The sequence below is a fragment of the Pseudochaenichthys georgianus genome, chromosome 16 (assembly GCF_902827115.2).
Source record: "Pseudochaenichthys georgianus chromosome 16, fPseGeo1.2, whole genome shotgun sequence".
Lineage (NCBI taxonomy): Eukaryota > Metazoa > Chordata > Actinopteri > Perciformes > Channichthyidae > Pseudochaenichthys > Pseudochaenichthys georgianus.
The window spans coordinates 30,801,879-30,823,854 of NC_047518.2; the positions used below are offsets into that span (position 1 = coordinate 30,801,879).

General features: G+C 40.6%; 1 protein-coding gene across 5 annotated transcripts; it reads left to right on the forward strand.

The window, feature by feature from the left end:
• The first annotated feature begins 950 nt into the window (after positions 1 to 950).
• On the forward strand, positions 951 to 20,809 carry etv1 (ETS variant transcription factor 1). 5 transcript variants are annotated; one of them, XM_034101610.2, is made up of 14 exons: positions 951 to 1,146; positions 1,422 to 1,530; positions 1,940 to 2,030; positions 2,360 to 2,407; positions 3,134 to 3,157; positions 6,750 to 6,803; positions 11,822 to 11,951; positions 12,705 to 12,893; positions 13,677 to 13,924; positions 16,297 to 16,365; positions 16,450 to 16,518; positions 16,614 to 16,783; positions 18,139 to 18,240; positions 19,083 to 20,809. In XM_034101610.2, exons 2-14 carry the CDS (start codon positions 1,486 to 1,488, stop codon positions 19,302 to 19,304), a joined length of 1,461 nt encoding a protein of 486 aa, XP_033957501.1. In that variant the 5' UTR covers positions 951 to 1,146; positions 1,422 to 1,485; the 3' UTR covers positions 19,305 to 20,809. The 5 variants fall into 5 exon arrangements, with proteins under 5 accessions (XP_033957501.1, XP_033957505.1, XP_033957500.1 ...); XM_034101609.2 differs by having other exon boundaries at positions 952 to 1,146; positions 16,294 to 16,365; XM_034101614.2 differs by lacking the exon at positions 3,134 to 3,157.
• The last annotated feature ends 1,167 nt before the right edge of the window (positions 20,810 to 21,976 follow it).

The window sequence follows — 21,976 nt, forward strand, 5'->3', positions numbered from 1 at the left end:
TATTTTATTAATCAATCATTTTAAACCATTACTGTAATACACATTATTCCAAAATGGCCCATACTGCATTATGAATAGGTAACATTGTGAATGAGCCACATTCAAACACACACAATTGCTTTCAAGCTTGTAGACTTATGCCATTATGACTTAGTAGTCCTTTACTAGCCATGTGATGTAATTTTAAGCACTTTGCCAGACAGAATTATTTTATAGTTTTGTTTAGATTTGGGTTTCATTTTGAAACTCGAACTCAAGCCAGGGAGATCATTCTACCTCGTGATCAGCATTTTATTTGGAAAGTAAATCAAACTCATCCCACTGTTTGATAACTGTACCATTGCTAATCAGGAGGCTCCAGGAAAAAGGCACGATTACAACGTTCCCCACTAAACCAGTTTTAAAGTTAGACTGCTATCGGCCATGTGTGTTTGTGTCAGTTTTTTCTCCGTTTTTTTTTTAAAGCTGTCTTCTGTTTTGCCTGGTGACCTGAGCTTTCCTTCCAGGTCAGTGCTTTCTGCGGGTCCTCGGCACTCCGAACAAAGTATCCCTTACAGGAGAGGGAAGAGCTGGCTTAAAGCAAGTCCCTCTGGAGACTCTTCAAAACACAGTTACCATGGACACAAACTTGACCCGGTGAGGATTGTGTGTGCGTGTGTGTGTGTGTGTGTGTGTGTGTGTGTGTGTGTGTGTGTGTGTGTGTGTGTGTGTGTGTGTGTGTGTGTGTGTGTGTGTGTGTGTGTGTGTGCGTGTGTGAGGGGAGTGGTTGGGCAGGTGCAGTAAAACTTTAAAAGCATGACAAGTACGCTGAAGTTTGGTGCTAATTTCAAAATATATTAAAGTCCTTACTTTTTTTTGTTTAAATTAAAACGCTTGGTAGGCTACTATAATGCAACCATTGACTTCTCCGGTGTTACCGCCTGCAGCCGTGCGTGATTGACTGCCAGCAATCTGATCCAGTGAAAGACATTGGCAACCAATAGGAAGCGTAGTGCGGCTTGTTTCCATGGGAGGCCCCGGGAGGCGATGCCAAGCCGCTCGAAAGCAGCACAGTGAGCGGGGAGAAGCGCAGGCAGCAGCCGGCACTGTGGAGACCCTGCAGCCGCTCCGTGGCACTCATTGAGCGGGTGAAAGCGAGGTTGCTGGGTAAGTGGATGTTAGGTTTTTGTCACTTCTTTTGCTTCACAAGTTTATTCAATCAGGCAAAAACATTTTGGCGCGCCCTTCAGTTCAGTTCGCTCCTCGTTTACGCACGAGATTTGCAGATTGTCAACTTAACTTTACAGCATCGCCGGAGGTGTTGTCGGTAATTTCCGTCTTCAAACAGTAGCAAAATGGTTCCTGAAGAGAACCATGTCTTGATGAATGAACAATCCACCCGTGTATAACTTTCTGCTTTCTGTCCTTGTTGCTTTCTGAAGGGTGACCGGACAGGAGACTGGAGGACTGCAGATCGCTCGTCAATTAAAGCCACAGCGGTGCAACATGGATAGATTCCGCGACCAGCAAGTGCCTTACTGTAACTCCAAAGTGAGTTAGTTGACCAAAAAACAACACATAATGGATGCAGATCTTTCACATCAACTTTAATATATTTGTTTGTTGTCTGTTTTCTTTCATATACTTCCCTTTTTGTTCTGATGTCATCTTTCTTCCTTCCTGCTGCAGCTAAAACCAATTTCTCCCTTAAGGGACTATTTGTTTCATCTGATTATCAAATATTAAACATCTATACAAGGTGCCCACTATTTAACACAGAATACCACGTTACAACTGGTTATATCCGATGGATGAAGCTCAGGTCCCTATGCATGTCTTCAGAAATGTAAGACATTATTGAGGCTATTTCACTTGCACATTTGCTGCAGCCAACACAATCAACGCTCCAATGAGGAAAATAATAAATTGATTTTTGTCTCTTCTTTTGTTGTTGTTGCAGAAGCTGAAAGAAAAGACAACAAGCTGTGAGAGGCCAGCAAATGACAGAAAGAGAAAATTCATTAAGACCGACCTGACTCTGGACACCGAAGGTAGGCAGAGGGCAGAGGGAGAAGTTAATTTCACGGCTCCTAAACATTTAGCAAAATTCAATTGGTTTGTGGCCACCTGCGCTGCTAACTACAGAATCTCAATTACAACACAGCGGCCTGTGATGATTCTCACAAGCCACTGTCAGTGGTCAGAGACACAAATTGACTTGTTATTAGCCGCACACATGCCCACTGAGCTCCACTGGCTCCGACGGCTTATCAGCCCGCTGTAATGAAGTCAGTTGTTTCTGATGCTCCTCCAGGGCTTTGATTGTGTTTTTTTTATAACATCCTTTAAGTCTTGTTCTCTGCTTTGGTTCCGCCTCCAGAGCTCTTCCAGGACCTCAGTCAGCTGCAGGAGACTTGGCTGGCAGAAGGTGAGTGTTTTTAAATCTCGAGCAGAGAGAAGAGGAAAGATGGGGGGAAAATAAATGGATAGGTTGTGAGGGGGGAAAGAAGCTGCCTGGAGTTACAAGTCTTGCGTCGCAGTCCAATTAAAAGCCTGTGTGGAAGAGGCACCTTGTGTGTCATGCATACATTAGAGACTGTGAGCGAGGGTCTTGAGGGAGACAGAGGAGGCTCTACCCAGAGAGTGTCATCACAAATTACCAGTAGAAGGCTCTACGACGCTCACTGTCTCTTCTGCTTTTGGCAGGAGCTAACGCGCTGCATGCCAGCCGCCACCACCTCCACCTCCACCAGAGCTCTGCTGCAGCCTACCAGCTCTCTCTCTCTCTCTCTCTCTCTCTCTCTCTCTCTCTCTCTTACACACACTCTCGTCTGCTCTCTCCCCCCCCTTCTCTCTCTCTCTCTCTGCTTCCACTCAGCACACCTCTCTATCTTCTCCAGCTGTACCATCACCTTGTCTTCTTCAGTTTTGTATCTTGGCGGCAAAAAAAAAGAAAGATTGGATCTATCATTTTTCTTTTAATCGCAGACTTTAAAAACATGAGTTTTCAAAGCAACGATTGAATTCAAAAACATATATTTATCCGTTTATTTGCTTTTTATTATTTGTTTTTTCTCTAATGGCAATACTTGCTCATTGTGGTCTAACTGAGACGTGATGCTTCAGGATTTAAGTGCGAGTGTCCTCTTTCCAGCGTGTCTGCAGCACCGAAGTTTTGGTTAGTAGTGAATATTGTTCATCTTATTTTAACTTTGAAGTCTTTTTGTGTGCATGTGCATGTTACACTTGCTTTCTTTGCCTGACTTTAGATTTTTCTCAACAAGAGTCAATGCACTTGTTATTATTGCATGTAAGATGAAAGTTTGTATCTCAGTAAAGTGTCAGTTGGATATCTCAGAGATTTAAAGTGAAGAGTAGAACATTGGAAGAAGTCGCAGTAAAAACTGAAATTCTCACAGTTTAAAGTTGTATAGTGTGAGAACATAGTTGATTGGAAAGCGTGATATGAAGTCGTTTTGTCTTGTATATAAATATTAAAAGTAAAGTAAATGAACAGATTTTTTTTGTCTGAAAACAAGCCTGATGTAAAAATTATATTTTGTAGCCAACAATAGACTGCATCTACTTTTTACCAAACCATACTGGTTTATAAAACAGTTAGAATTAGAAAAACCTAATTATTACATTATTTTAATATTTGTATTACATTTTTAAAAAATGCATTGCTTTTAACATATATATGTTTTTAATTAATGTTGGATTCAGTTCAAGTCCTTTATTTTAATTTGGATAATTAGAAATTATGAGAACAAATCAACATCTACTGTAAAAAGAAAAAAGGCACAAATACTCACTTTTTTATGATTTGTGCAGATTTAGTCAATTAGAAATGGACTATGTATTTTTTCATCATAGCATTGTTCCAATAAAATCTCAGTATCTATCTCAACACATCAGTAAGTGCTCTGGTTGTGAAGCCATAACTCTAGCTGTAAAGTAGAACTCTAAAGTGCACAGTTTAATTGAATCAATTTCAATCTTAAAAAAAATAAAATAAGAATTGAGTTGTAATACATCCCCTGGAAAAGAGAAATTCTAGCTTGCACCCTTCACACAGGTGAATAAGACTCTCAATCATTTATAGGCTCCATCTATTCTTTAACACCCTACAAAAGCTCGCAGTGAAACCCACAGCTTTTAAAAAATGAAAAGTATGCTTTGAAACAGATACTGTATTAGAGTAGTTGAGCCCAATCTGAGTAGCAGTTAGATTATGAGGCGGCGTTCGCACACCGCAGGGCGTTGAAAAAGAATAAGACATGATTTTAATATTTCAGTATCCAAAGTGAGAAAGAGACGGCGGCGGCTGATAAGAGGTATTACTGTTAAAGATTACAGTTCTGCCTGTCATGGACCAATGTGATGATGTACGCTTCCAGATTGTAGATTTAATAAATGACTTCCTGTCCATTAAGTTGAAAAGGAATACCTTCCAATTTCTAAGATTTATTAGTTCAGGTAATTGGAATAAGAGGAGGAATAATGAGAGACTGACTGAATTTCCGACTCAAAGACCGAGAGGTTGAGGATGTTCGTCAGCTAACAGGCGTCTGCTTGACCCCCACAAACCTCTGCCCTGCACCTCCACCCAGGCTTTCTTAGACTACTTTAAGTACCTTTATTGCTAGGAAAAAAGCTCTCATCCTTTAGAGATTTCTGAACATTGTATATTTTGTTTATGCAATGATTTCCCTGGTACTAACAGCATTCTTTAAAATCACGGCAATTGTTAGAATTGTTTAAAACTCAGCCTCACACATCGAGCTGTCGCAGGGTTTACGAAACGCCTCAGATAGTTTCTCTTGCTCAGGCCCCATGTTTACAACTTCTCCCTTTTTATCTGTACTCCTTTTTTACCTTCTGTCCTCCTCCCTCAGTTTTTCTGTGTTTTTGGTTTTGTGAATGGCGGTAGATTTCCAGCTCTGCCGTTCTCCCCAGGAGTTTTTTTGCAGAGATCAGCTGGCTCATTCACAGACTGAGCCTGGTGACTCATCCATCCTGTACTTCCTTTTTGGACACAAACCGACTGCTGCCTTCTCTTTTTTCTTCTTTTCTCATCCCTCCTCTCTTTGTCCTTTTCCAAGTTAGGTTTGGTAAAGTTTCTGCTATTTGTTTGTGTTGTAGTGACAAGCCGAGAGCTGAGCTCCACCATATGTTTCAAACTTGTGTTGGTTTTGGCCTGTTTGGTGATTGTGGTTTGAAGCAAAAAGAGGGAGAACATATGATAAGAGTCAAAGGGTTGAGGCTTTAAGAAGGTTTTAGTATGATTTAAGATCAAATCTGTTTTTGGTTATTATTCTATTACATATTGTTTATGTCATGGCCCTTTAACAAAGCATCGGCATAGACTAATACAGAAAAGTTGTTCTCCAGCTCAATAGGAAATCAACCAGGTTAAAATGTAAAGTGTATGTAAAAAAAACAACACAATAGACTGTCGAGTGTTGCTTTCAATAGAGCAACATTTGGAGACAAATTATAATAATAAGTCTTAGCTTGCTGCTTTACATTGTTTAAAAATGTGAAGTAATTTCATCTCTTGATGTTTACTCCTTTTAATCCACACCTAACAAGAAAAAAAATCCCTGATCATATAAAAAATGACAAAATTGGAAAATCAGTGATTATTTTTTTATCATCTCTAGACATGTCGAGACATGTTACTGGTCCTGTGATAATGAGGATCCATCTCTTTGTGCGTATAAATAGACGTGCTAATGACACATTTAAATCTACTTTTGCCAGAGACGAACTTGAGGGACACGGAGAACTGTCAGCGAGTGCAAATATGTGTGATATAAATATGTACATGTTTAATTGGAGCCGTAGTGGAGCAGGCTTCATTATTTTAGCATTAGCCTGAGTGCAGGGGCGTCTGAAGCGAAGAGGAAGCAGGAGGGTTTGGAACAGACCTGACTCGGTAGGTACAGGTGGATTCACCAGTAGGGAAGAAGCCAATTAGATACAGTTAACAATGGGTGTTTGGCTGCTGGCAAGCAGCGAGAGCCGAGGCCGCGGAGCAGTCAATGGACAAGGCGACCTCAGGAAGTGGAATTAGGAAGTAGATGGGTAACTAAATATTAAATCCCTAGCAGGCTTGGTTAGAAACATGGTTCATTGTAAATCATATTTTTCATCACATTTCAAGGTCATTGTGTACATTGATATTGACACAACTGTAATTATGGTGCATTTCCCGGTAATGCTGACAATATTTGATTTATAAAATATTGAAGCCAGCATTGGCGAGAGGTTAGAAAAAGAGATTAGAAAAATGGGAATTTGAACAATTGGCCAATTTTCAGTTTTTTTCAATTCGTCGGGGAAAATCAAATTTAAAATAAAATGATGGTTTTTTAAAAAGACAAATATACAGAATTGTAATCTTTCTACTAAAAAACACACTTCTAGGATTTAATAAAAGACAAAGAATCCTATTATAAGATGAAGATGTTTTGGTCCGTAACCAAATGCTGTTATAACCTTATAGTATACTTTTTTTACAATACATGGGCAGCCAGGAAAAACAAAGTACTCCTTGCCCTGATTTGCTGCAAAACATATTTTTTCGCGGCTGTGTTTTTACCCAACAGCAGAGTTGAACAATGCTGGGATAAGCCAACCTAATATCCCAGGAGGCCGTTTGCCAGAGGAGGGTATTGGGCTGTAGGGAACTGTGATCAATGCTGCGTTGTCCATCAACATCAGAAACAATCATTCCCTTTCTTCTTCTCTGCTTCTGTCTTTAGCTCAAGTTCCCGACAATGACGAGCAGTTCGTTCCAGACTTCCAGACTGAAAACTGTGAGTAAGAGACCACTTTGCTTTTCTGTGTTTGTGTGCATGCTTTTGTTTATCTGTGTGAACATCTGTGGTGTTTTTTCTTCTTGTCTGGACTGGTGTGTTGGTACTTGGGGAGAGTGCTTATGTGTTTTCCCGTGTCTTGGTACCCTCACCTTTGCTCAATCTAGAGCTCTCTGGGGAGCTGCAGCAGTCTTGTGGGTCTTCAAACAGGTGCACGGGTGAGGGGTTGGATGTGGGGGGGTCTCTCTCTTTTTCTCTTTCTCTCTCTGTCTATATTTGTCTCTCCCTTCCCTCTGCTGCCCTTGTACCTCTCGCCATCACTGAGATATTATTGCACTGTGATTTATTTGCATAAACATCAGAATATTGTGGCAGATTTTACCGGGCGTTGAAGTGATATTTTTAACTTCAGGTAGGACAAATAGCTATCAAGATGACTGTTCTGATTTTTTTTAGAATAAAATATTTCTCCTCCCTGACCTTTTCTAGAATTACATTTTTATTCAAACCATCCAGTGTGGTTAGAATTTCTAAATCCAGCAGTTTAATAATAGCTAAATGTACCCCTTTCAGCAGAATGGCTTGTTCTCCTCCTGGTTTACAGAATGAAAGCAAATATACTTTTTTTCCCTCATACCTCAATATTTCTCCTGCAAGAGAAATACAAATATATGGCCTGAGCTTGTTTTACACTCTCAGTAATAAGGATGAGGTATTTAGTCGTACTTCACCTGGTTTTTGCACGGTGGTTGCACATGGTGACTGGTGATTTGGCACGCTCCACTTCTGGAGGAAGTAGTGCCAAGGTGGGGACAGAAATGGAGTGAGAAGAGCTCAGTGGGACCCCGAGCGAGCACATGTCTTTCAGATGAGCCAAACAGCCCATGAAACTGAGAAAAGACACAAAACAAGTCTTCCCTATGTCATGAACGCCCTTTAACCTGGAAACAAAGTTTGACAAAATGCAGACGATATAGCATAGCACTTTTACAGTAAATTGTATTGAAATTAATAATACATTTGGGATAATATTAAGCTGAAATGAGTCTAACATCAGACCGAGCTCAGACCTTTTAGCCCCTTGTTAGCCAGATCGCAGCCTGAGATCCTCAAGCAGATTCCTGTTAGTTAACTGCGTTAGATTAAATGTTTTCTCTTTCTAATGAAAAGTCTTGCTTTTTATGTTGCTAACTTTTTGCGTGCCTTTCAATGTCTTACCTCAATTTTGACAATCGTAGCTTTAAGTAAATCATAATTAGAAGAGTGAGGTCCATCAAATATTTTACCCTCTCAAATCTTTTCCATTCATCTGGCTTGCTTTTGTATTGTTCAAGCCAAAACATACCTCAATAGTAAGCTAAAAACCTGACCCTTTGGTGTGAATGAGCTTATCCTAAAATCCAAGGTGGAGGACAGTGCGGTGTACAGTAGAGAAGCAGAGGTCACAGAGACTGTCCTGTTGTCCTTCAGAGGTAGCCAGGGTGGGTGGCCACGGTGGCAGGAGACTGCTGACCATCTGAATTGTCCTGTTGGCAAACCTGCAGCAGACTGGAGAGGCACTGACAGATGGCGGGAGGGTGAGGGCACCGTGGTTGGGCGCTGGCATCCCAGCCGGCAGCTCTCCCATATGGGTTTCACCGAGCTGAGAGATGGAGGGGCGTACGGTGAGGTGGAGAACAGAGATGGAGATTCAAAGAGATATCGCTGGAAGTTCTTGGAGTTAGGTGAGAAGGACAGATGTAGTCAATCTCATTACTGCGGCAAAGCTGGGAAAAGACAGGAAAAGACCAGAACTAAGAATACATAGATTATTCTAGCAAGTATTACTGTGTATCAAAAGACTGGCAAACGTTATTCCTCTGTGCCATAGTGTTCTATTGATTATTTTAAAAGGATTTTCAGGACAACTTTGAAATATTTGGCAATTCTTTATAATATGAGTCTTATCCTTTAAAATGATTCAAATTGTTTTGTCGTGTTATTAGCCTAATCGGCTGCTAGCTAGTTTGCTAATTTACTTAATTGGCTAAATAAACTGCTGTAGCAAAAATAGATTTTTGTTCAAGTAAAATATTCTTACCGGAGTTAACGAAATGTTTTTTATATGTATTGGAATAGTCCTAAAGATAACCTCTTCTTTTCTATCTATTTGCTACTCCATTTTAAAATGTATTTATATCTAAATAGATTTTTACATTTTTAGTTGTTTGTCTTAATTGACAGCAAAAGTAAAGCAACAATATTTTTATTTTGCTGAAAGCTAGAATTTGAATCAAAGGTTATGGAGAGAGCGTTGAGTATTGTAGTTTTAAAGATTGGATCAGAAAGGCAGGTTTTACTTTTCCTTAGCTGCGTTGTTCTATGTTTTCTTGGCCTCAGATTTATCACCTCTGCAGAAGCTATGGCAGTTTCTCTCAATGTCGACTTCGCACTCTCCATCCATGCAGCACAGAAGCAGCATGTGAGCGGCCTGGAAGCAAAAGTGTCCTCAGGCTGAAGGAGAATTTTCTTTGTCTCAAACTCCAACACAGATGCTTACCATTAGCATAACTTAGCAGGGAATGAAGGAGCAGTGGAGGTGTAAAATGAGGCCACACGTTACCGGCGGATCTGAGCCTCCATCATTTAACAGGATCGGCGAGCACCTACAGTAGGTGAAAATGGAATGGAAGGTTTTTCGCTGTTGCCAAAAGACCTGTATTTTGTTATGAATGGACGGGAGAAATATCTGCCAAACGTAGGCTCTGGTTCTGCCAAAACACTCCATTTGTACCTGAGAAGACACAACATTTGAGGCCAAGAGTTCTTTCATGATGCACAGAAAGGATTGCCAGAAAATTAAATAATAAGAAACACAACCCTTAATTGTCCTAACATGGATGACAAAGAAATGGGTTTTTAAAAGGTGAACACATTGTTTATTTCATTTAAAAAATATATTTTATTGCATATGTAGAACAAAAAACAAAAAAGTAGCAGAATGTTTAGTTAATAGCAGTGACAACATTTAAAAAAAACAAAAACATTTGCATTTAAAATAGACCCAGTAATTGTTCTAACTGCTTCTTCTTTTAAACACCCTACCATCTTAGTTAATCAATATGTAGATAATGAGAGCAATCAACCGGTGATGGGCATGACATTCTGGACTAAAAAGGAAGTCTCTGTTTTAGTCCGAGGCAATACCCTCACTATTGATTTGTGTACCTTGGCACCCCGCTGAAGAAATCTATTGTGACATTTCCATTTCTAATTTAAGGCCTTGCGCTGCAGCACATGTGAAGCTATTGTTAAAAGGTGATGTGACGCATATAACTAAACAAACCATTTCTATAGACCTATGTATATTGAAAAAAATTGTATTAATTTACTGTTAAATGGAGAAACTAAATGAAATCTAACATGAGGTGAGTTGAAACCGGGAGTGAGGGGAGTTGTTCTGTTCTGAAGAAGAAATACATCGAAGTTTATTGTAGCAGGTAATGAATGTGACACATTGTGATCTCAACATTCAAAACCCAGGTATTGTTTTGACTCCGTAAGACTTAACGAGGCTCCACCATGCCAGTGTCGTCAAAGGTCTCCCCTCAGGAAGTGTCTCTTTGACCTCCGATCGATGACCCGGAAAGGTCAGGCCCCCAGCGAGGGCTGCGAACAACCCCTGAGCTTTGTCCTGCCGGGCCCGTGTGCCCCCCCCACCCCCCCAGGGGCTCCGCTGTGCGTCAGATGGGGTGTTGGCAGATCGACCCCTGCTCGTACGGCAGCTGTCAGTCAGCCCCCAAAACATCCTCCTCTCTCAGCTCCTTGTAGTCTGAGAGACCGTCCGGACTGTGAGAGTATTTAAAACAAAAATATCCCCAAACCACAGATATGAGTATTTTAGTCATCGTATGTCTAAATGTTTCTACTTGAGTTGAACCAGGAGTTGATGGACATCCTTTCTCCATTCATAATTTCAGTTCCCTTTGTTTTTTAACTCAGGAAAAAGGCTGTCTCTCAGCCTGAAATGCCAGTTAAAAATCATTCCCTTCAGCGGGGAGATGCTGTGGGACGGCCTCACCGCGGCTCTGTGCAGTCGCGGTGAGACGGCAACCTGAGCCTGACTTCATTCTGACTGACTGGGTCTTTCTTAAGAAGCGCAGCCAATTGGATTAGCGTTGATCATGACTTGAGATGATGGCATGTTAATCAGGACTGATCAGGCACTTAACAGCCTCTCAGATGCACCAGGCAGGCTCACAGTGGGGCCATAGGTAGAGAGCGCACCCCCCCCCCCCATCAGATCAATGAGCACTGTTGTCGTCTGGAACGTATTGACAGGCAGCTGAAAGCAGATAAAGCATTTATAGGAGCACGCCACACAGATTTATGATTGTCATATTTCACTCTCTGTCAGGAAAAGGCCCAACAAATGAGATTTGAAGTGAATTGTTTCAGATCTGTAGTTGGACGGATGCTTAAAAAAGTATTTATTTGAACTTATTGCTTATTTATATCAACTAATCGCTGATGGCCTGACAATACAAGTACACATAGGACACATCATGGCTGTTATCCAATATGGTGAAAGTTGCTGTAGTACACAGAGGAAGGGTTACACTAAGGCTGTGACTTTACACAGCAATTTCTGTCTAATGTATTAAGTTGATTGTTTTTGTGAATGATTTTAAGGATATGACGTAAATAGGGATAGAGGTGGTGGCTCAACCTGACATAAAAAGCAGATAAAAACAATTAAATAGATGTATTTCAATTCAGTCCAGTGATCGTATGAAAGCTACTTTAGGGGCATATAGATTCTGCCTAAAGAAATAAACGCTATAAACCTATGAATAAATACTGAGCACTAACAAAAAGAAGAATGCACCTTCATTAAAAAAAATGATTTGCACTTTGCTTCAAAACCACATTCTCTGATTCCTAACAAGTTACTCTTTGGTAGGGAGGTGGTTCATTGACATTCAGTATTTAAATTAGTTTTTCTCCATCTTCCTCTCTCTCTCTCTCTGGGTGTGTAGTGGCTTTCCACGGACTGCAGCTGAAGATCAAGAGGGAGCTGCACAGCCCGTGTTCTGAGCTGAGCGTCAACTGTAGTCAGGAACGGCCCTTCAAACTCCAGTATGGAGAGAAGTGCCCGTACAACGTCAGGTGGGCCCCGCACGACACTGAAATAAACTTCCTAATGAGTCCTCAGCAATTACAATTTGGCAATACAGACACTTTCTGTTATTTGGTTCCACTTCCTTAAACAGCAATAACAACTTTATTGTAAAACAGTATAAATACGTGCAAAAACTAAATACATGTGGGATAGTTCACCAGTCATGTCCGTTTAAAAACATTTGTATTTTATACACTTTGACCAAACATCTGTGTGTTTTAAGCATGTTGAATATTTAACTTTAGTATTCATGTTTCAATTGATCAGCTTTAGATTAAATTATTTATTTTTTCTTTACCCTTAAAACAAGTTTTCAAACACTTGCTAATCGTTTAAAATAAGACGTACCAAAATGTGCTGGCATCTGTTTTTTCAAATTACTCTATGCCAATTATATTGCTGTTTTTTAATTCAAATGAACTGATTTTGATTTGTTATATATGACATTTATTCTGCTTGCATCTTCGTATAATGACCTTTTTATGCAAAGAGGTACTATTCCATAAGTGGTGAATCATACATGTGATTCATTTGCTTCCATGCGGACGGAAATGCAAAGTCCAACGGCTTGTTTTACATCACAATCTCCACAGCTTGTGCCAAAGGGTGCTGTGATGTTCCTTAATATTGAAACCTACTCTCTCATATTCAGTACGGACATCTTCGACAAGAAATCAAACCAATAAGAAACTCAGTGCGACGACCATATTTGACTCTTCTCTCTCCTCTGGTTTCCACAGTGCCTATGAGCAGAAGCAGCCTGCAGGAATGAAGCCCTCTAGCCCCGTGACGCCCCCCTGTAGCACCCCTGTGTCCCCCCTCCATCATGCCTCACCCACTGCGGCTCCAACACCCAAACCAGACAGGACCTACGCCCACATCCCCGCCTCACAGCCGCTCCCAGACAACGCCTACTCTATGGACCACAGGTACTGCACTCCCCAGCCTTTCACATTGACATCACATTTACATCATACGCTATCAGCTCATATGGGATAATCTCAAGATCCAAGTATTAGTCACAGCAACAACTCATTGGTTGAGTTAATGTTCAATGGGAGGAGCCAACAAACTGCTACAAATGTTATCTAATGGCTAAATCTGAATGACAGATATGCACCTCAATAGTCAATGATAGGCAATGAGTTGGTACAGTATTCAAAATGTTCTGTAGTTGTTATGTTCTCTGCCGTGATTACCTTTCTCAAATTGTTACATCTCTAATCCTATTTGAGCATGGAAGTTCATTCTTGGCATTTTGTGTTCAATAAAAATGATCCAAGCCTTTCTTAAGAAAGGCTTAAATGTGTTTTTATAAGCAAAAACTGTTTCAATAGTGGATATTCTTGGCTTAACATTTTAGATTTTAAAACAAAACTTGAAAGCCTTTAAGGAGCACTTTCTCTTATGTTATTGAGCAAACGATTAATAAATTAATGGGTTGCAGCCCTGCTTTATCTCTCATAGTCTTCATATTTGAGTGAATTCTAGTAAGTTTGCCTTTGAGCTGACATTATTTTCTAACATATTATGTCTTATAAGTCAGATAACTTAAATTAGTGTCATGTACTATATGTATCATATTCTTATTACTTGCCCTTTCTTCTCATCACTCTTCTCTGTACACAGACTAGAAGTAAATACAATTAAGTTCATGGCTGTTTATATATGATTGAACATGTATCTGATAATGACTCTGTGTTCCTCCTCAGATTTCGACGTCAGCTCTCCGAGCCGTGCCACTCGTTCCCCTCCCCGCCGACGATGGCTCGGGACAGCCGGCCCATCTACCACCGGCAGATGTCAGAGCCCAACATCCCCTTCCCTCCTCAAGGCTTCAAGCAGGAGTACCCCGACCCACTGTTCGAACATCCGGCCATGATGGGGGCCCCGCTCCCCCACGCTTACCCCGCCACCATGATGATCAAACAGGAGCCCCGGGACTTCACCTACGACTCAGGTGAGGCATTATTTTTGTTTCAGTGCTGTTATTCTTGAGCTACTCTGTGAAACAGTCATACAGAGATAGCCTCCTTTTTTTTCTTTCTGCCGGAGCGTAATCATTTCAGGAATGGGAGAAGACATGGGAGGAGGGGGTGACGTTTATTGAGTTTGCCCATTATTAGGGCAGGGGATCTGGTTGGGCCGGGTGTCTGTGCCGGTCGCCATTTCCTGTGGTGCTCTAATAGAAAAGAGGAAGGGGTGGGGGGGGGGGTATGGGGGTGGTGACTGTGTCTGGTCACAATCCAAAATCCGCCCTCCCACGCTTGTCCGCTCTCTTTAGTTTGAGAGTAAAGGCCTCTGTGGAGCCTGAGGCTACATCAGGACATGAATGAACATACGCCGGACGGCTGGGTTCATTCACAAGGCGGACAGAGAGGACCCAGGAGAGGCTGGAGGAGAGAGAGGGGGACCAGTCACGGAGAAAAGCAGCCTCTTCCCAGGATCATCACTGTGGGCTTCTCTCAGGTCTCTGTTACCTCAGACCTTTGCTTTCTGAACAACAGTTTTGCAGTTTTTGTCAAAGAGAGCATTTGTTTTGAGTTTTGAGTTTCATGACTGTGTGGCTTCTATACAACATACATCTCTCCCTCTCTAGCTATCAGGTGGTAGCCCATTAGCAAGGGTCTGTCTCAAGACTAGGACTGCAGCTAGCAATTATTTAAAATGACATTCATTTATCTCTTTTATTGATGTATCTATTATATTGTCCTAAAGGGTCAACAATTCTCATAATCCAAGGGGAATTAGTTTTTTTCAACCAACAATTTCAGACAAAAATGTATTTTATTCATAATAATGTTAAACAATAAATGCTCACATTTAGGAAGCTTGATCGAGCACATTTTAAATTACAATTTTACTTGATATTTGGCTTTAACATTAATCAATGATCAAAATGGTTATCGATACCTCACACTATTTATTCAAACACTAATCAGGATGTTAGATATACAATTCACTGACTGACAATAAGTGAAGCAGTAACATAATGTTCTTAACTTATTATCATTACAAGTACTTATTATAAAGACCATAAGTAGAGAACGAGAAGGTATATTTTGATTTATAGTAGCCAAGTGTTTTGTCCACACTATCATGTATATCCAGGACGGAGCATCAGAGTGAATTGATCAGCCGTCACAGTGGAACATGTTGACTGGAGCAGGCCTGTTGGAGAGGATGGGAGGGGAGCTGGTAATTTCATTAGCAGCAATTTCCCCTACAAGCCCATTACTTTGATGAAGTTCAGAGAAATGTTTATGGGCCTAGATGAAGGGCCTCAGTCTGTTTATTGAACATTCACTTTGTAACCTGTTTGGCCGTTTTCTGATCACTGTCTGTGTTGTGGGAGGGTCGGACATTTGCAGTAAATGGTCAATTTGGACAATGTGGTGAAGCAACTGGTAAATGCAGGCTGGTGTTTATGAGAAGGACGTGATTACAGATAAGGAGTTGAAGGATTTACGGTGCAAGATCTTTAAAATAAGATGAGGTTTTTGGTTTTTAAAAGATAGAACACTTTTTTTGTGTCATTACAGTTTCATTATTGTACATGCATACATGTGAAAGTCCATGATGTCGATGGAAGAGAGAAATAATGTTAAAGAAGGGGTCAAAGCGTTGTGACTAAATTGACAACTATCATCGAAAAGCACCTCCAATATTTTTGCACATATTATTTGAAAGACCCTGAAAATGTGGCTTAAATTGTATTATCTCAGATTTGTCTTTTACAATAAAAAATGAGAAATAGATGAGAGAAAATCAATGTTAACATAAAACATCTTTGTTTAGTATTTATTCGGATTTTAACATTGAAATATGAAACATTTGAAATCTCAGTTTTAATTGAAGCAGAAAATAGCCTTTAATCTGTTAATTTCACGCCAAACTTTCATAGTATAACCTGATTGGGAATATTCTGTGCTTTTAAATCAAAACGCAAGCTAACGTGCTGCAGTGACACAACATTCAGGGGAAAAAGACAACCCTCAGGTCAGAAAAATAGTGTAAAGGCTTTATGTTGATGCCACACATTATGAAAAAACTTACATCATATCAGCTTTTGTTGTGTTAGAGCACCATGTTCTCACTGGGCAGTAAATCTTGCTCTGAGTGGAGACGAAGCTGCGAGCGAGTATTAGCAGGGTGATATAGTGAGCTCGCCTGTGGCTGGGGGCCGTTGCTGGGGGGCATATTCTTTAATCAGAGCCAGTGGTGCATTGAGTGAACAAGCTTTGACTGCTCTCAGATAACTGAGATAGTGTTCTTAATGCTGCCTTCGGGCCCTTTAACACCCACTCTCCCATTCTTACTGCCTTTCAGCAGAAGTGCCTAGCTGCCATTCTGTCTACTTACGGCAAGACGGCTATCTGGCTCACGCTAACAGGACTGAAGGTACCAGTGATGATACGAGTAAATATGTTGAGTTTTCAGTTTGGATTCTTGCTGAATATTATATAACACTCCTTTGTTTTTCAGGTTGTATGTTTGACAAAGTGGCAAGGCATTTCTACGATGATACCTGTGTGGTGCCTGAAAAGGTTGAAGGTGAGTCCTGCCTCAAGAACTTTTGAATTCTACGTTAAAACTACTCCATAATTGCTAGAACACCATAAGCTAAGGATGTGTTTCATGTCCTTTAGGTGACATTAAGCAGGAGTCCGGGATGTACCGCGAGGGCCCGTCGTACCAGCGCAGAGGCTCGCTGCAGCTCTGGCAGTTCCTGGTGGCTCTGCTGGACGACCCGTCAAACTCACACTACATCGCCTGGACCGGACGCGGCATGGAGTTCAAACTCATCGAGCCCGAAGAGGTGAGAGGCTCAGAGAAACACTATTACTAATATTTAAATGTTTTTTGTATTTCATTTTTACATTATGAATAAAAGATTTTATTTAAAAAACTTTTATTTAAAACCAAGGACCCTTGACATACAAGTAAAAAATCAACATCAATAAATGCTTTTTTTTCTTTTTTACATGGTGTGATAAAGATAAGCAATAGACAGTAGAACACCAGTCATTTTAAGTCTTTCACAATTTTTCACAATTTTCTGACCTTTTATAGACTAAAATATTATTGTTATAAATGTAAAATAATAACCGCTCATCAGTTGTCATGAAAATAATTGTCAGTAGTAGTTATAGTTCAATGTGTTGCATTACTGTATATCTGTGCCTGTTGCAAATGTGGATTCTCAGCATGTCACAGCTTCATGTGAGCAAAAAGAAAGAAACAGGTTGCATGTCACATCCAAGCCAAATCAAAGTCAAAGGTGAATTGAAGTGGAATGAATAATGTTTTCTGTGCTTAAGTGGTCCAGTCAGGCTTGGATTTAGGGCTTTTTTATTTATCTTGTCCTCAACCACATTCATCCAAATGACCCTTTAGCCAGCGCCTGCTAAATATTTCACAGGACGTACTCCTAAAAATATAACCCATGTTGACGGTTGGGCCTTTTTAAATGGAGACAGAGGCTGGGTCTATGTGTGCCCACATCACACACAGTGGGGCTCAGTCCCTGTTGCCCACTGTTGGAGGGTGGAGGAGGATGCAGGTTGCAGGCGGGGGATGGATGGGGGGGCGATAGAGGGGTACCTGGCAGCGCTCCACGCAGCCCGACAGTGTCTAGCGGCACGGGCCAGCTGCAGCTAACAGGGGGCCCCATTCATGCAACCAGGTGACCAAACGCACTCCCTTTGGGATGCTGCAGACAAACGTTAGCTAGCGGCTTCTGCCCTTTGTAGCATGTCAGTGAGGAAAGACACAGCAATGGCATTTTTCTTGTAAAAGGCTCCTAGAAAACCTGATATAATTGAACAAAAGAAGACAGTGAAGGGTGTAGGCAATGCAGAGGAGAGCAATGAGGGGCTGTGGGTTGGACTGCGAGGCCGGGTGGTGGGTGGTCTGGTAGACAGGTGCTGTAACATCTGCTGCCTCCTCCGCTGGGTGTGTGACAGCTCCTAATGAACACATCCATGGTCAGGTCTGCTCAGGCTGGACGCACTCTAATTACTGTTATTAGGGAAATATGGATTAATAAGTTTGTTCAACATTTCAGCTGCCGCAAGGAAATCAGGTCGACCGCGTCTGTTTGTGTTTTTGCATCCTACTCTCTGTTTATTTTTTGCTGACTGCCTTTGTGTTGTTTATCTGTGTGGTACAAAGGTGGCACGTCGGTGGGGGATACAGAAGAATCGACCGGCGATGAATTACGACAAGCTCAGTCGGTCGTTGCGCTACTACTACGAGAAGGGAATCATGCAAAAGGTAAATCAAATCATATAAGAGAATATATAACAACAATTCAAAGTAAACTACAACAACATAAAAGAAAAATTGCGGTTTTAAATATGAACAGTTTGGAGCTTATAAACCTGATTAAGCCTGATTGATTCGAGGAGCATGTGCTAACTCCCCTCATGTATTTAATGAGGTGGAGCATCTAAACAATGAGCCCCATGAAGACAAGACAGAGAAACCACTTCTTGTACACTTTATTCTTGAAAAACTATCAATTATGGAATTACTTGGTCCTTGGTTGAGTACTATTTGTGCTTGAGTACTAATGTAATGTTTTATACTCACATTAAATGACTCAAAACGTTTTGACTGACTTCCATCAAATTGCAACTTCAAAATGTCACTGCCAGATAAATATAAGAAAGAGATGACAAAAATGATTTCCAACATTTTGCCTTCCACAATTAGTCCTGGTTTTTTCCAGCCTGGACAAGAGTGCAGCAACACCCTTTAAATCCTGATTTAGTAGTGTTTTCACGACGTGTTAAAAGTCAATATTTCCCGTGCGGTTGGGACACAAATGATCTCACCGATGGAGTTAAACCTCAGTGTGCGGAGATAAAGAGTTACATTCAGCAATCAAGAAGAACCCCCCCAAAAACAACAAATCTGCCCACTGAGATTTTGTCTGTCTCTAAGACGTTCATGTACAGTTTAACTTTTGTCAGGGGTATCCAAAAATGTTTAGTGAATAATCGGATTTGAGTATACATTTTCAATATTTCGGTTGAAAATAGAGACTCTGTGCTCTTGTATTGACAACCTGGCTCAATTTTAAAAAGCCTCTCGTTCTGTGTGTCTCCCTCCAGGTGGCCGGCGAGAGATACGTCTACAAGTTTGTGTGCGACCCCGAGGCCTTGTTCTCCATGGCGTTTCCCGACAACCAGCGGCCGGTGCTGAAGACGGACATGGAGCGGCAGATCAACGAGGAGGACACGGTGCCGCTGTCGCACTTTGACGAAAACATGGCCTACGTACAGGAGGGGCCGTACTGCCCGCCGCACCCCTACAGCGAGGGATACGTTTATTAACGTCAGCCCACACCTCCGCTCTACCCTCCCCCGCCTCCTCCATCCATACACTTGAGACTGTCCTCTAATTCACAGTCGCTTCGGGGAATAAGACTGAACACACACATGCAGCGGAGCTTCCCCTCCTCTCTCGCATAAACACACACATCCTCTTTTTTTCTTCTGACGTTCAAGCCGTACAGCAGGATGGAGTCTGCACTTTATGGACAGGAAGCTCGGTGTTAACCTGCCAGAGGCTAGCTATGTGGTTGGCTCTTTACCGTTGTTTATGTTTGTACATTAATGTGGGAGTCATCTGTTTTTTTATTCTTATGATTTTGAGCATGTGGCGCCCTAAAGAGACAGGACTCAGCGGCAAACTCATGGTCTCCCAAGGACTGAATCTTAGACTTCCTGCTAAAGAAACAGACACGCAGCAAAGGGAAGGATGATCACTTCTGTTCGTCTTGTTTTGCCTCGATCAGCCATCCTGTACTTTCACGCTCATTTAAAGTGAAAACTGGCAACGTATTGTAACGATGCTCTTATGGTGAAGTGACATGATTATAGACTTGAAAAAGTAATGTGATAATAAAAGAGACAGTTAGCTACACACAGTGAGAGCGGCCTCACTGTCAGTTTGATCACAACACCTCTTGTCTGTCAATGATCTCTGCCACTCATCCAATCAGACTGTAGATCTCATCATGTAGGTGTTTTTGCTGTGATGATATAAACCCCTGGAGCATCTCTCAACGGCGGAAAAACCTCGTGGGTTAGTAAAGTAAAGACACGTCGAATTGTGCTGATGAAAATACGGCCTGTGTTTAGGATAATCAATAAAGCGTCAGGCCGCTGTAAAATATCTCATTCACTGTAAACAGCAGATTTCCTTTGTTTATTCTGACGCATCAAAGCAGCAGTCTTTCTTTTGCCATTCAGGTATTCAGTTTGTTCATTGCATAACAGATGAAGTGTATGTACAGTTAAAGTGGAAAACATCAAAACATTTGGGATGTTATTTGAATCCCTAATTACAAAAGATTTTATTGGCTTAAACAATTAAAAAAACATAATAAAATCAAACGTAAAAAGTAAAAATACTTTCCTGATTTGTTCTCTGTTTTGTTCCAAGTGAACATAAGGTGTATATTTTGCATTACCTACAAAAGGGTGGCTTCTTTTGCTAAAAAAAAACCATAAGAAATATGAAGAGTTTATAATGTGATGATAAAACGTTCATGTTATAATAATAATAATAAGATAATGTTCCATTGTATAATCAGGTAAATGCACATTTTGTTGCTGCTTCAAATTGTAAGTGTATTTTTTTCTAGTCTCATGGAAGAAAAAGAAAGAAAGGAAGAGCAGCAGGTATGATGTGCTGCTCTGGATTTCTCTTGTTTATTTTTATTTTGTTTTAATTTAATTTGTTTTGTTCTATTCAAGCATTAAAAAAAGAATCTGGTCTGAGTTTTGTTTCTCGGTGTTCTCGTGTGTGGGATGAGATTGGCAATAGCAAATATTCTGTAATAAAATAGTTCTGAAAAACACATTTATGACCACTTTTCAGATGGTTTCCCTAAACAATGTTGTTCTGTAGTAGTTCATCTCTTGGAAGTTTCATGTATTGCACATTTGTTGTGATTTCCACACTCAAACTTTATGTTTATCGCTTATTTCCAGGCTGATAAGAGTTCTAGGTCACACATTTACATACTGGAAGTGAGAAAACCCCAAACCCCAAGCAAATGTGTGTCTGTGTGAAAGACTAATAGATTGTGGCCTCTTGTCAATTTCCAGGTTAGAGAGAAAACTCCCTACCACAAAGCATTTAACCAAAGTGACACCTAAGGAAAAATCAATGACTAATTTAAGACACCACTTTTTATGTAGGTGAATTGTTTCTGCTCTTACAAGACTGGCAGTAATGGAAAAAAAACACTAACACTGCCTTAAAGTTATTATTTCCTTCGGCAAAGTGTCACTATTGCTAAAAAATCAATGACTAATTTAAGGAAGCATTGTTTAATTGGTTTCACTGATGGGAAAAATGAAAACGGATGTGTAAGTAATGAAAAAACATTACCTGCCTTAATTTGTCAGAGCAGGTTACGAGCCAACCCTATTACAGTCCCCTCTCTTAGATTTTTGTATTGATTGTCTGTAGAGCGGGGAATTGCCCTTAACTTAAAACACCTGATTGCTTCCCTGAGGATATTTAACAACATCTAATCCGACATGTGCAAAGCCGAAAACAGCAGTAACGCTTTTAATATGATGAATGATACTTCTCATTTGGGCTTTCCCCTTAAAATGGCAATAATCTGTTGCAATAACCTGTCTGTTTACAAGCAACAAGGTATTATACTAACATAATATTACTCAAACTGCCATATAAAAAGCTGCTTGGCACACAACCGACTGTGATAAACAACATGTCCGTTCATACATATTGTACCAAAAAAGGTCCTTTTAATGTAGCTTCTTTTTGAGAAATGGACTGTGTTCACTCGGCATGCTGGGTATTTGTGAGATATCATTTGCTTTTAAGGTTTTACTTTCTTTAAATAATTTCAATTGTATTCCTGACTGTATAGAGGGCTTTAACACAGCAGTTAGACCTTTATTAAATTAAAGAAAATTAAATTAATTACATTTTAAAAGGATCAAATTATTATAACATTTAACAA

Bases quoted from the DNA above. Each gene is read 5' to 3' on its own strand.
- etv1 (XM_034101609.2), top strand. From the start codon at position 1,486: ATGGATAGATTCCGCGACCAGCAAGTGCCTTACTGTAACTCCAAA. The intron at 2,031-2,359 runs GTAGGCAGAGGG...TTCCGCCTCCAG, and splicing joins CCTGACTCTGGACACCGAAG to AGCTCTTCCAGGACCTCAGT. The intron at 12,894-13,676 runs GTACTGCACTCC...GTTCCTCCTCAG, and splicing joins GCCTACTCTATGGACCACAG to ATTTCGACGTCAGCTCTCCG.